Here is a 14,289-nt window from a genome sequence, read left to right as displayed (position 1 = left end):
TTTTTGCCATCTATATTCTACCCACACCGTACTAACAATATTGTGGTTACATTATAACCAGTCATACTGCAAACATTTGCTCTTATATAACACTACATTTGCACCACAAGCCTGATCTATCTCTTTAACAATCTCACAACTTGCTATTATTTCTCAAATGGGCTTGGGAAAATGAAAAATATTCCTCTTATTAATTAAAAGCATTTCGAGGCTTAAAAAAAAAGAGCTAATAAAATTCAAGCTTCACAACTTAGGTTGAAATCCCCAGTGTGCACTTTCATTTCTCTGTAATCTAATAAATAATGCAGATGAGAAAAAAAAGTCCCCCCCCCCCCAAAAAAAAAAAAAAAAAAAAAAAAAAAATAACAAAAAAAAAAAAAAACACATGCTAGAAACAGTAGTAACAATAGGAAAATGCCATACAGGGAGAAAGAGGAGGAAAAAAATAAAATAAAATCACATAGCTTCAAAAAAAGATGATCATGAGGCATAGGCAAACATTTACATGGTTCATAATTGAAAATTCAATATCCAAGTTCTATGCAAGCACATTTACTTCAGATCGAGGGAAGTGACTCTGTGTGTTGCTCAGTTCAGGTAGGTCAAGCCCTCGTAAGTGGAAGAGATGATGACATGAAGAAAGATGTATATGTTTCTTCTGCTGCTTTTTTTTCCTTTTTTTTTTTTTAAACAGTTATTTTTTAAACTACTGTCCAATAGTCTTTCTTCAGTAATATGTTAATTGCAAACAAGCATTCTTATTCTATCAGGTTAACAAACATCTCAAGTCTGTGAAGGGTGTGAGCATGTGTTTCACGTGAGGGCTTATTTCACCACACTGTTCCACTGTGTGTAGGTGCACGAGACTGTGTCCATCCATCATTGTGAAGTGGGTTCTCCACTGATTTCAAGGCCATGTTGCTGGAGTTGAGCTCGGAGCAGTGCATTGTCATTCTTCAGGTCTTCGATCTGCAGCAGAGTGACATACCATTAGCTGTTAATGCCATCGTAATTACAATATGGCATATAAATACTAATGCAGAATATTCAAAGTTTATAAACATTACAGCTTTGGATAATACTCAGACTTACTAAAAACATTTTCAGACGATGATTATGCAAATATTAAATTCTTTGACTGAACTGTCTTAGACAGACAGACCCATCTATACACTTTAATTATGCAGTGCTTTATATTGGTCAAGCCATGCATGGTTTGTTCAGTCCATATTTACTGCCCATTCTATAACCCCAAATAGCATATTATGCTTTATTTTAAATATGACATACCATATTTTTTACCTTATCCCACATGACATCCCACAAGTCCAATCCAGGTAATTTACCACACCTGATTTTCTTAACCTACTGAACAACTTTCAGAGAATATCTACACAGCATCCTAATCTCACTTAAATCTGCATGAGTCCACTGGGCATAGTAAAATGTTAAAAATGTTCCTAATAATATGCCAGGTTGAAGTAAGCAGTCAAGAGCATTTCAATATGTTTAAACTGTACATTGGTTGCCTCCTAATTGGTCTGTTCTAATTGGTAGGTTATGTAAGGCTGTGGGGCGGCACGGTGGCGCAGCTCCAGGGACCTGGAAGTTGTGGGTTCGATTCCCGCTCCCAGGTGACTGTCTGTGAGGAGTTGGTGTGTTCTCCCCGTGTCCGTGTGGGTTTCCTCCGGGTGCTCCGGTTTCCTCCCACAGTCCAAAAACACACGTTGGTAGGTGGATTGGTGACTCAAAAGTGTCTGTAGGTGTGAGTGAATGTGTGAGTGTGTCTGCCTTGCCCTGTGAAGGACCGGCGCCCCCTCCAAGGTGTATTCCTGCCTTGCGCCCAATGATTCCAGGTAGGCTCTGGACCCCCGTGACCCTCAATTGGATAAGTGGTTACAGATAATGAATGAATGTAAGGCTGTGTGTTATTGATTCATTTTTTTAATCAATAGTTCCTGTTTTGTTATATATAACCTCATATAACCTTGACTTGTTTGTCTTACTTAACAGATCGGAAACACTTTCTGACCATAATTCCACCATCACACAAGGGGTCCCAAAAAGCTCTGTGCTTGGCCCCTTACTATTCATTGTTTACATATTACCCCCTCTGCCCCATCTTGATTTTCACTGTTATGCTGGTGACACAAAGATTTACCTCTGGACCAATTCCCCACAACTAACAATAACCCACCACTCTCCAATTTGGAACTCTGTCTCTCAAAAATCAGACAGTGGATGACATACAATTAACTAATGCTCAAGAGTAATAAAACTGATCTCATATTCATTGGTTCTAAATCCACCCTCAATAAAACCGGTTCTCTCACACTCTCAATTGATGATGTTGCTCTGTCCTGCTCCCCTGTGGTTCATAACCTTGGTGTCATCCTTGACTAAACTTAAATTTGACTCACATGCAAATTGCATTATAAGAACCACCTCCTTTCTCCTTTGTAATATTGCAAATAATCGACCGTCTCTTTACCAATCCACTGCTGAATGTTTCATCCATGCATTCATCTCCAGCAGTCTCGGTTCTTTTTGTCATCAGATCCTCACTACTCAAACTACAGATGGTCCAGAACTCTGCTGCTCATCTCCTCACCCACATCACCCAAGTTTTCCAAAATGAATCCATGCTCTTATTCCTTTACACATCCTCCTATTGCAACAGCATCTTTGGGTTATTGAAAATGCTTTATAAATGGTGATAATTCTAATGAACAAGAGGTAGGTTTATTCAACATAAATTATCCAAGAAAGTACTGGACTTTATCACAGTTCATTACTGTATTCCCTCCTATTGCTATGCTGTAGTTTAGTTAAGACCGTTTCTGTGTTGCCTCAACACAAAAAGGGAGCGGTGTACCTGTTGTCTGAGGAGGTCGTTGTCCACCTGTATTCTCTCCACCTCCTTGAAATTCTCCTGCAGCCTCTGGTTATTCTGCCTGAGTTCTCTAATGTAGTCACATGCTTTAGACAGAATGCCCCCTTTACTCTGTCAGAAAGAATTTGAAGACTGATCATTTTAGACTATTGACTACACAGTATATTTAATGCATATTGACTACATGTCATAAATAGAATGAAGAGAAACAGTTAACTTTCTTTGCAGTTGAAGAATAAGTTATAATTTTCTGTCATAATGATGAATTGCAGGTTTGTTCCATATGAATTTATCTGAATCTGACTGTGAATTACAAATACCTTGTTAATACCTGTTCATTTCATGTTGCCCAAGCACCATGAATATATGTCAATAGAGTTTATCTACATACAAATGCAGGTTTAAATGCACATCAAATTTGGTAGCCTCTTGTTTGCCACTGGACTTAGGTTAGGTTAAATAAAATGTTAGTTTGATTAACTTTTACATTAGTTCATAATTTCCCCTAATCTCGCTAAAACAGATGTTGCATTTTAACACACACAGTTCATGATGACTAGAACAGCAAGGTAATTATTTAAAAAAATGTTCTTGTAAATAATACAAGTATATAATAAATTAAAAAAGCCCTTGCTGTATGTGATTTGGGCTGGGATTCCCAAAAGCAACTTAGAACAAAGAAGGGAGAGTGAGCATCATACTCAACACTCTTTCCTCATGTTAAGATGATATTAACACTAGAATGTTTTTGGAATACTGGGCCCTGATTTGCAATTATTTACATTAATGTCCAAGAGTCCACAGACATATTTAATTAGTGTAAATGTGTGTGATAAACATCTTACCAGGTCAAAATCCAGTTCCAATTACACGAAATGAACAGGTGTAAAGGAGGTCAGTGAGTTCTAAACCAAGTTTTTTTTTTTTTTAAGGGTAGAGGTCTACAAAGCCAGTAAATTGTTTCTCTACCAGTCATAAATGACACAAACTGTCTACAGAACAGCCATTTGTGTTGACGTACAGCTCCAGTTTTGGTGTTGTCCATGTTGCAGTCTGGGATGATCTTGGAGAGTGTGACTATCCAGTTATTAATCTTGTCTCTTCTCCTTCTTTCAACTGTTTAAATATAAATAAATAAATCTCATAAAATTCTTAATGAACCATAGCAACTGAACAGACTTTACATCCTTATGTGATTATGTTAGAGGGGATGTAGTGAATGATGGCCATATTATGTTTAAAATCATGCCTTCTACTAGCTAAGTCTGAATATTTATTTAGCCCCTTAAGCAACTGAGGTAAACTAACTATACAAACTGTATCTGACATATACATGATAAAATAAATAGGATAATACATAATCATAAGTCAGATAACTGTTAGTTTGCTGACCTTTCACTTACAGTTGTAAACTGTAAAGGTTTCTGTTAACAATTTGCTATCAATTCCCTATATATACACACCTTCATTGTGTTGTGCCCTCCTCCTCTCATCACGTGGTGCTCGTGGGCCATCCACTTTCCTGTTTTAGCAAAAAGAATTGATAAAATTATAACCAAGTGATATTTAGCCATTCTACAAAAACAAAAAAAAAAAAAAAAAAAACACAAACACAAACAAAAAGACTTGTCATCTAAAGTTTCCCCACAATAAGTAAGCAGGACCCACTTCAATGAAGGGTAAAGTCAAATCCAGACTAAAGTTCACATTTACAGTTATTTTTAAAGTTGCCATTAAAAAAAAACAACATAAAACAACATCAATCACAAACTACATTTGAAGGGCCTCTAGCAGCTAGCATCTGACTGGAAGCCAGCAGGCTAGCACAGTGGCTACTGGAGGAAGGGGTGGCAGCTATTGTTTTCTTGGGGGTGAAGTGAGGGTAGGAGGGGGTGCAGAAGGTGTTCCTCACCAGTTTGAACTGCCATGTTGAAGCATCTCGTTTTCGCCAAAGTCTCTGGGGACGGTAGGTAAGTGGGATACATTTTTGTTTTTTTTTCTCCTGTTGCCTAGCACCAAATGTCAATAAATATTGCTATATATTTGAATGAATTTCATTATCATTATTTTATATGTTACTATAATTCATTTTAAAAGCACACACTTACACATTTCATGAAGTTCTAAGACATCCATATCACTCTGGTGATGAGCGAAATGGAATTAATCTATTTATTTGTTTCAGCAGGGAGATGGAAAGTGTAGACTGTGCCATCCAGTCTGCAGGAGAAGGTTGCAAACTAATATATGGGCCATACTCACGTGGAATAAGTGTGGGTGCGCGGAGCAATTGTCCGTGGTGTGCCGGTTTGTAAAACATCTGGAGGACTCATCATCACATAAAACTGACCTGAAATACAGTTATTTATATGAGTCACACACACACACACACACACACATATATATATATATATATATAAAAATCTAAGGCTAATACATGACATAAAAAAGTCTATGGATTATACAATTGAAACGACTTGCATAAAATTTCTTAAAATTATTTCTGGTGTGTAAGTGAATGTGTGTAGACTGACCTCCAGCCGGCGTGAGAGTGGTATCAGTGGCTGCCTGAACTGAAACAGCGGTTGCAGTGCCATCACTGACGGTAGCAGCAGGAAAATAAGCGAAGCGAGTTTCTCCACCCACCGTCTCTCCTGCTGGACTGCCACCATTGCTGAATGGGTTCTGGATAACAGCCTACAAATAAGGAAGAGCATATAAAATATAATTTTGTATGTCTCGTATCTACGCACGTTCATCCCTCATATACAGATAAGGTGACAAATCAGATTTATTTGTTTTTCCTTGTCTTCATAGCTGATCACAAAAAAAAATTAACAGAATCAGTGCAGCTTTTTCCTCACTCCACTCATGAATTCTATTTTTTTGAATGTTCCCAGAAAAATTCAGAAATTCAGTGCAAGGAACAGAAACCAGCTGCAATCCTAATACAACTATAGTACAAAAGCCAAACAAACTTATTAATAAGCTTTCTTTGGTCTGTGATTATTGCTATTTACCAATTTAAGTCAGTTAAGGAGAAGAATACTTTATGAAAACAGCAGTATGTTTATACATGGCTCAGCTTTAACTAGGTCTCAATTCACTTCTTAAAGTCCCTAAGAAATCACAAAGTGATTAACCTCCGGTGTGCCTTGGCTGCTTCTATAACTGGAGGTTCAGTTAACTATCCCATCTGGCCAGCAAGCACACCATCTTCTCCCTTTCCAAGTATAAGTCATATGAAGTTTCTGTCCATTACCTTCTGAAACCAGCATTAAATTCATAACTTCACAGTGACAGAGCTAATATGCCATTTATAGTCACATAAACAAATATAAATTTAATTCAACATAAATTTAATCCTGCTTGATTCTTTCATGCACTACCACACAGGAAAACACTTACTTGTGCGACTGCCTGCTGGGCACCAGCAAATGCTGCCGTGGACACCACACTGACTGCAGCTCCTCCATCTCCAGCTGCCTCCAACTGGTCTTCTGTCACCTGGACAACACGATATGTCACCTACAGAAAATATTAAAATGAAAAATTAAAAATAATTAATCAATAATCACGTACAGTTCAACAGGGTCAATCAAATTTGTTTCTTCCATAAAGGATGTACATGTAACCTATAAAATATGTCTGTCTGACTCCCAACTTAAAATTAAATCTTAACATTGTCAGTTAAAAGAACAAAACAAAGTATTTTTAGAATGGTCAAACTAATCCAGATCTTGTGGTTCTATCTACTAAGAAATGACATGTGCCAGAAGAGGAAGAAATAATTTTGTAAAGTGACATTTTTAAAGGTTTATTAAAGACATGTCTTATAGCAACAACACAATCTGTGATTTAAACATTATTTAGTACATTAACCACTGAAATTATGATAATATCAAATGTTTAATTTCTGTAGTGCATTAAAAAAGGTTCATATTTCATTCTCTGAATTCACAGTTCAATACATACTATGTACATGTAAAGCATGCAGTAAATAAAAATTTAAAGAAAGGTATCCATCTCTGCATACTACTACACAATGGGACTCTGCTGGCAATTGCATTGAATAAGCACTTTTTGCAGAAATGTGGTAAAGATGGGGACTCTAGTCACACTTAAGCCAGGCAAACACTGGAATTTTGGAAATCTTTTTTGGTGGTGATAACACAAAATGAATATTTTAATTGATTTATATTCTCATTTAGGACTGGACAATAATTTAATATAATATATATCGTAATATAAAATGTTTCAATAGCAATGGTATGATTTTTAAATATATCTGTCACTGACTGACTTTCATTACAGGGCACTGTTGTCAGTTCAGCACATTTTTTTTTAAATTAGTTTAAAAATATTAATATTGAAAAAAGCCAATAGGTTTATGTTTGAAGGTGATGTCATGTTTATTATTTGTTCTTGGAAGTTTTTCAATGGATTTTTTACTGTTCAGATTGATATAGGAATTATATTGCATTGACCAAAAATAAGAAAAATATCGTGATACAAAATATGGCCAAATTGTCCTGCCACGCACATGCTCACACACTGCAGCCCCTCAGCAGTGTTATGTCTTCATATAAACACTCAGGTCAGCAGAATACAGTGCCCTGTGTAAAAATAATGTTGAGAAAGTGCATAACTTTACTAACGTGCGGCATGCGAGAAAAAAAAAAAAAAAAAAAAGGAGAAGATACATGGAACCACACGTAGCTGGGAAGATATGGACAATACAGTTTGCTTAACCTGATGCTGAGAAATAAATTCAGAGGACTGCTCACGCTGCAAAACAAGCCACCAAAATATGACACATCAGAAATCCATACGGACATCCAAATGCTCGTTCAGAGCTTGATTGGGTAATTAACCTTGCGTCACTTCTCACTTTAGACTACACGTCCAACATCAGCCAATTGAGATAAAATCTGGACAGATTCTGAAATTCATTTGGCCACGACCAAATTGAGTTTATAAAAATATGCCTGGTTTTAAGTGATTCAAATAGAGACTTCAGGCTTAACTTGAGACTCACCAAAAATGATTTGAAACTCAACTTGGACTCAATATCGTCATAAACGATTTTCATTTGATGTCATATTTTAAAAATTCTTAATATTTGTTTTCATTTGATGAGCTACATTCATTTCTCTCCCTTGTCATGTACAACGTATCACACACATGCATTCACAGATAAAACAGCATTGAACATCACAGAGGAAGGTTCACCTACAGTAGCTGTGCCTTTTGTAATTTCATTCTGGTTATTTTGTCTTCACTTAGAGTATGAACAAGTGAACAGCCATAGGCAAAGTCTGTGTCATCAGAAAAAATTCTTCTATGATAAACAATGTCAAATATAATCAGACATCTCAAAAAACACAAATAGGTCAGTCACTTTGTAATGTGAAAGAGAAGTTGAACTGTGCATATGAACGTGTAACATAGTAACTAATCTTAGAAAACTGTCGCGGCAATGAATGTTACAGTCAGATTACAGATTTATTGTTTAATTAGGTTAATATTCCACTGTATCTAAAGGGAAAGACAGTTGTGTAGAGCAACAGAAGTACAATAAGATAATGATCACTGATCTGTTTTTGCCCCATGGTTGGTGTGATTGGTAGATATTTTTCCCTCATATAATGAAATATTAACTATGAGACGATTAGGCTACACAGCCAGTTAATAATTACTCATAACTGATGCTCAACACGCCTTGTGCCCAGTGATTCTGGGAAGGTTCTGGACCCACCGCAACCTTAAACTGCATAAGCGGATACAAACGATGAATGAATGGGTGATGCTCAACAGAAAGAACAACATCCACCTTGTATTGAAGAAACAAAATAACTAAAATATTTCAAAATGCAGTTGTTAAACTGAAGCAAATCTTTCATTGTGTTTCTACACATTGCATTACACTAGCCTTTTAAAAGGGATCATACAGCTGATCAGTTTTGATATTGTAATAGATGCTAATAAATGACAGTATAGTACATATCTTTAATTCATAAGACACAGATATGTAGTGTTATGGGCAGACCAGATGGCATTCATGCATTTCAACCATAAGAGACTTGAGACTTGACTTGGACTTGTGATGAAACACTTGAGACCTTACCTCGCAAAAAAGACTTGTGAGCATCTCTGATATGTGGCATGCTTGCCAGTAATGTAGCATGTAATTTCACAATAAATAGATTCACATTCTGAAAAGTTTAATAAACGGCCACTGGTCTTGACAGTAAAGACCACCAATATGGAGAAAATCATTATTGTTTCATGAACCAGCCTCTGGCCTGAAACCACGTTCTTAAAGTGATTTCACAGGTGACACTGGAAGGTTTATTGAGAAAACAACCTGTATTTAACTGTCAAACAATTATATCGTAAACAGAGTAATAAGACAGATTTAAATATACAAATCTGAAACAAATCAAAGTCTGATATGTGTTATGTGTAAAAATAATAATAATAAAAAATTAAAATAAACAAAACCCAGCCAGTATATCCTGAAAGGGGCACTAAGAAGTCCCCAGAGAGACATCAATGCCTTTTAAAGGGGGCCCAGAGTCCATGATTTGGGAAAACCTCCCCCTGACCTCTGTGAACCATGCCCCTGTCTTTGCTAATACTGATGACTGCACTGACCTGGCCTCCACTGTTTTCTGTGCGAAACTGGTACTGGACATTGTGGTCAGCAGCGAATACTGCAGCTTGCTGGGCACTTGCTATGGTAACCGCTGCTGGCTCCTCCGCCCCCACTCCCTCCCCTGAGGGACAAGCACACACAAACACACTCATCCATGGTGTCATAATAATAATAATAATAATAAAAAAAAACCCATAGCAAGCTTTATGAAGCACACAAACCACAATGATTTCACTGTTTCCTCTGAACATGTTGCCTCACCCACACTTAAGCAGAATGATCACTTGGACACCTTCTTTTAAAGTAAATGATATTCCAGAATGACTAGATGAAAATGAATGGGAGTGTTTGAGCTAATGCTAATCTGCTTGTTTGGTTTGTGCATGGGTGTGTCTGAACTTCCTAAACGTGTTAATATATTGTGTAACTAGGTTAATTGTACTGTTTACCAAGGTCTGTCACCCAATCTACTTCTAGACAACTATAAACTACATCCACGTGAAGATCTACTTGTCCAAATCAAATCGTTTTTACAAAACCTATGCTGTGGCTTTTTCCTTCATTAATAAAGTTTTCAATTCTATCTATTCTGGTGGAATTGTGCCAATGTATTATTTCAGTAATGAGACAGAACTTTAAAACCTACCTTCCTGCAACTGAACAACTTCCTCGGTTTCCTGTTTCTCGTGACTGAAATAGGAGATGGAAGAGAAAAATTACACCCATGTTAGCAAAGAAAACCTGTACTTACTATTGGACAGTATGTCACACTTACTTGTTGATATAAAATAAGATTTTAGGATTATGTTTGTATATCTGTGTTAAAAAACAGGAGTATTTTATGCTGCTTCTCGCATTAAACAATAATATCTCATAAATGAGGTGAGGAGGTACTGAGTACATACTCATTATATATTTCGACTAAATTGACATGATGTTTGAAATACTGACATTTCTAAATGGTCCAGCAAATGATAAAATCTACTCTATTAAGCTTAGAAGAATAAGAGTGATACAAGTATGGATGCAAACAGAAGTCTGAAAATATGTGCAAATACTGGAAGATAAAGCAATTTATGGAGTTCATTTAATATCTAAACATCTTGAATGTTTTTCAGAAAGCTTTCCTCCACGAGTGGATACATATATATTTTTTTATTTTATTTTATTCATTTAAACCTGTTTATAACTTTAAAAAAGGGCATCTTGATAGTACTATAGGAAACTCAGCAGCCGTCTAGCTGGCAAATAATTCCTGTAAAAAGCATAGGCTTGGAAAGTCTGAGAACAGTTTAAGTTGTGTGCAATACGGCGATATTTCCCGGTTATCATGATATAGGAGTTCCTGCTGTGATAAACAATGTGTATATAATGAGCAGTACCTTCGGTTTGATACCGTCCGATGTAGCTATCTAACTCCTATGCTATTTAAGGTGGAACGGAATAATTCTCACGGTATCCGGGCGAACAGGCGTACTTCAGAATTGTATTTGCATGGATCACTAATTAACCTGCATTTCCCCGTGGGTATTGCTTGCATTTTATTTGCTTACTAGTTTGTTTTAATACACTTGACAGTTACCAACTCTGAAGTATTTCAGGACTATATGGATCACGGCATCTCGTTTTAAACTCCAACGTTCACTGCCGTTTCCGCCGGGTTACGGGGAAGCGAAATGAATTGCCTACTCGATTCCTGACGCTAACTGTGTGGTGCATTTGGTGAACGGCTACTGTTTGACTTTAATACACCTTCATTAATGACATTTACTCACAGAAATGATATTTTTTGCACTAACTTAACGTGAATCTTACTCGATTTACTCGACGCTTCTGTGTCCGGAGGGGGCGTTCACTATTTTAAATTGTAGCTTGATAAAATATCTCTCAAACTAGTATTTGCCATAATTAAGACTATATTATTTTCCAAAGCAGTTATGAAAAAAAAACTATACCATAACAGTTAACCTCACTAATGAGTTAGCTAACGTTCATATTAAACCTGTGGCGCCCAAATTAAACTGCTGCAGAATTTAAGGTGGAACGGGAAAATAGAAAAAATACCCAGGCAACCAGGGGCTAACTTCAGCCTCGTAGTAAACCGAGCAAGAGGGAACGAGCTACAGAAAAAATAAACACACAAAAAAACACCTACATGTACAGCAAGCCTTAGAGGCTTTAAGGAGCCGGTACGAAGAGGAGTAAACATAATGTATTTTAACTGGCATAAACTTCTTGGGAGTTGTGTGAATAAAGTTGTATTTTGTGTGTGAATCGCGGCTAAAGAGAGAAGATGGAGTCGAGGCCCGGGAGCCATTTGTGGGTGAGAGAGAGGGAAGACTCTCACCTCGTCGGCGCGTCCAGGCTCTGTTCGAGCATATCCATGAAGGTGAGCGATTTAAAACGTGATATTCAGCGACACTGAAAATACGGAGATGGAAGCGCTGATCACGGGGACAAACACGCGGGTCATGTGAGAAAGACAGTCCAGGACACGTGAGGCAGGCTGGGCGAGCACTTAAAATGGAGGCCGCTGAACACACCGAGCTCCTATCGCTCTCGTTTTCTCTTCGCTGTGAGAGAATGAGTGCAGCGTCGCGACCGAACTACTCCTGCACAGAGGACAGCAGTTAAAGCCTTAAATCTAAGTCTTTCTCAGCATCGCCAAGTCTCTGTACCGCATTGATATTTACTGTAACGATGTTTATAAGCCACTGAAGTTTCCAGCTCTTGTTTCTTTTTTATTTCGTCGAAAGATCGTTATTCAGCGTATTATTCTTCGACGTATCCATCCGCAAACCTGAAAACAAGTCACTGTTCACAGCCGCGTATAAGACACGGACTGGAGTCACTCTATGCTCTCGGAACTAAGACGTTCTCCGTACTACTTGTGGTTTTGTTCTTAGTCTGCTGTAGAATTTTGGCTTTTACATTGTATGTTTCATAACGAATTAACAAGTGGAATAGCTTTAAACAGCAGTTAAACGTATTTCCTTAAATTCCAGAGTTCATATAGGGGTTGTCGTGGGTCTGTGTGTGCGTTATGCTGATACAATAGCGCGATGTTTATGATGCACTGTTCGTAGTGTCATTAAAATGTTTAAAACGTTGTGGAATATATAAAAGAACAGCGTTTTTCAAAGCTCGGTGTGGTTGTTGTGGTGTTCCATATGTGACGCGGATCGGAGCGAGATGGTGAAAGCTAGTGATGGATCTGTCTCAATGTAGCTAAAATGGAACTTAAATTGTGTACTGTAATCAACATTTTACTGCAATCTTCCACGTATATGGCAAGAGATTTCAAACGAGGATGAGCTGCATTTTTTCCCCTCAGGTGACCGCCGAGACCCAATCCGGGTTTTCGGTCCAACCACATGACACGGACATGAGTGATCTCTGGCTCTTTACACGCAGCACATTCAGGAAAACCACTTATATGAATTCTGCACCTTTAATCGCTTTCATCGAACATTAAAAGCTTTAAAATGTATTAAACCGATTACTGCAAAATTGCAGGCTTTGTTGAACTGTTTGGTCTAGATCATTTGAGAAGGTGTTCCGCTTTAAGTCTTTATTAAACTTAAATGATGTTCGTAGACGGTTAAAGCAAACGCCAAGGAGTTTAAATTTACCTGGAGTAATAATTAAGAGTTATTCAGATTCTTGCAGTGAAATGTGAACTGCCAAATTTATTATTCACTCGACGGAGAAACAGGGCATGCGTTTAATACAGTGAAAATTGCTGTCCTCCAGAATCATTAAATTTGTCATAAAATTAAACTTGTCATAAAATTATTTATCATTAAATTAAACTTGTGATATATATATATATGGCAGCATAGAACAAAAACTTGCAAGAAGCACAGGGATTGAACTGCAGAGGACTCTGATAAAGCCTCCTTCAGACTGTTTGGGCAATATTTATTAATTTAATACATTTATATAAAAAGAAAAAAATATATATATATACATACCACTTTTCCTGAAAAGTTAAAATGCTGAGCAAAATGTAAATAAAAAACAAAATGCAATGACCCGTTTATATGTTTATTTACATTTACATTTATGCATTTGGCAGACACTTTTATCCAAAGTGACTTACAAAAGAGGATCTAACAGTATGATCTGTTCATACCTGTATGTGAATCACATTTATGAAATATTTCAATCAGGCCCCATTATAACACTGAGACAGCTCTGGTTAAGATAAAAAAAAATTTTCTTTCTTGCCTCTGATCAAGACTGTGTATCTATACTGATGTTATTTATCCTCATTCAGTTTTTGGTAAACCAGACTACATTATTATCTTAGAAAGATTAGAGAACATGATTCAAATCCATATGATTTTCATTCATTCATTCATCATCTGTAACCGCTTATCCAGTTCAGGGTCATGGTAGGTCCAGAGCCTACCTGGAATCATTGGGCACAAGGCGGGAATACACCCTGGAGGGGGCGCCAGTCCTTCACAGGGCAACACAGACGCACACACATTCTCCATACGATTTTGTAAAAGTAAATTATGTATCCTTCACATATTGTAAAAAGTTTGAAGTTTTTTTTTATTTACTACATTTTAAATGAACATGGAAGGCATTAAAACTATGAAGGAACACATATGGAATTATGTAGTAAACAAAAAAGTGTTAAAAAAACCACAAAATTTTAAAACTGAAAGTATCCACCTTTTGCTTTGATGACAGCTTTCGTCAGTCTTCGTGCTCTCTCAGAGGTAGG

The 14,289-nt window shown here is 37.0% G+C and overlaps 1 protein-coding gene and 1 long non-coding RNA gene across 2 annotated transcripts; one reads left to right on the top strand and one right to left on the bottom strand.

Annotated features, from left to right (window-relative positions):
• Positions 1-391: 391 nt before the first annotated feature.
• Positions 392-12,304, bottom strand: usf2 (upstream transcription factor 2, c-fos interacting). Its single transcript, XM_066674465.1, is given in 11 exon segments — positions 392-969; positions 2,876-3,004; positions 3,915-4,009; positions 4,357-4,415; positions 5,156-5,243; positions 5,428-5,590; positions 6,302-6,421; positions 9,551-9,672; positions 10,198-10,241; positions 11,899-11,952; positions 11,954-12,304. Coding segments are annotated over 11 exon segments (1,035 nt in total). The 5' UTR covers positions 12,025-12,304; the 3' UTR covers positions 392-879.
• On the top strand, positions 10,956-13,490 carry LOC136699612 (uncharacterized). The gene is made up of 3 exons (XR_010803654.1): positions 10,956-11,074; positions 11,838-11,940; positions 12,886-13,490. It is a non-coding gene; the product is annotated as an uncharacterized lncRNA (long non-coding RNA).
• The last annotated feature ends 799 nt before the right edge of the window (positions 13,491-14,289 follow it).

This window comes from Hoplias malabaricus, chromosome 6, assembly GCF_029633855.1.
Source record: "Hoplias malabaricus isolate fHopMal1 chromosome 6, fHopMal1.hap1, whole genome shotgun sequence".
NCBI classification, from domain to species: domain Eukaryota; kingdom Metazoa; phylum Chordata; class Actinopteri; order Characiformes; family Erythrinidae; genus Hoplias; species Hoplias malabaricus.
This window is presented reverse-complemented; position numbering and strand designations above follow the sequence as displayed.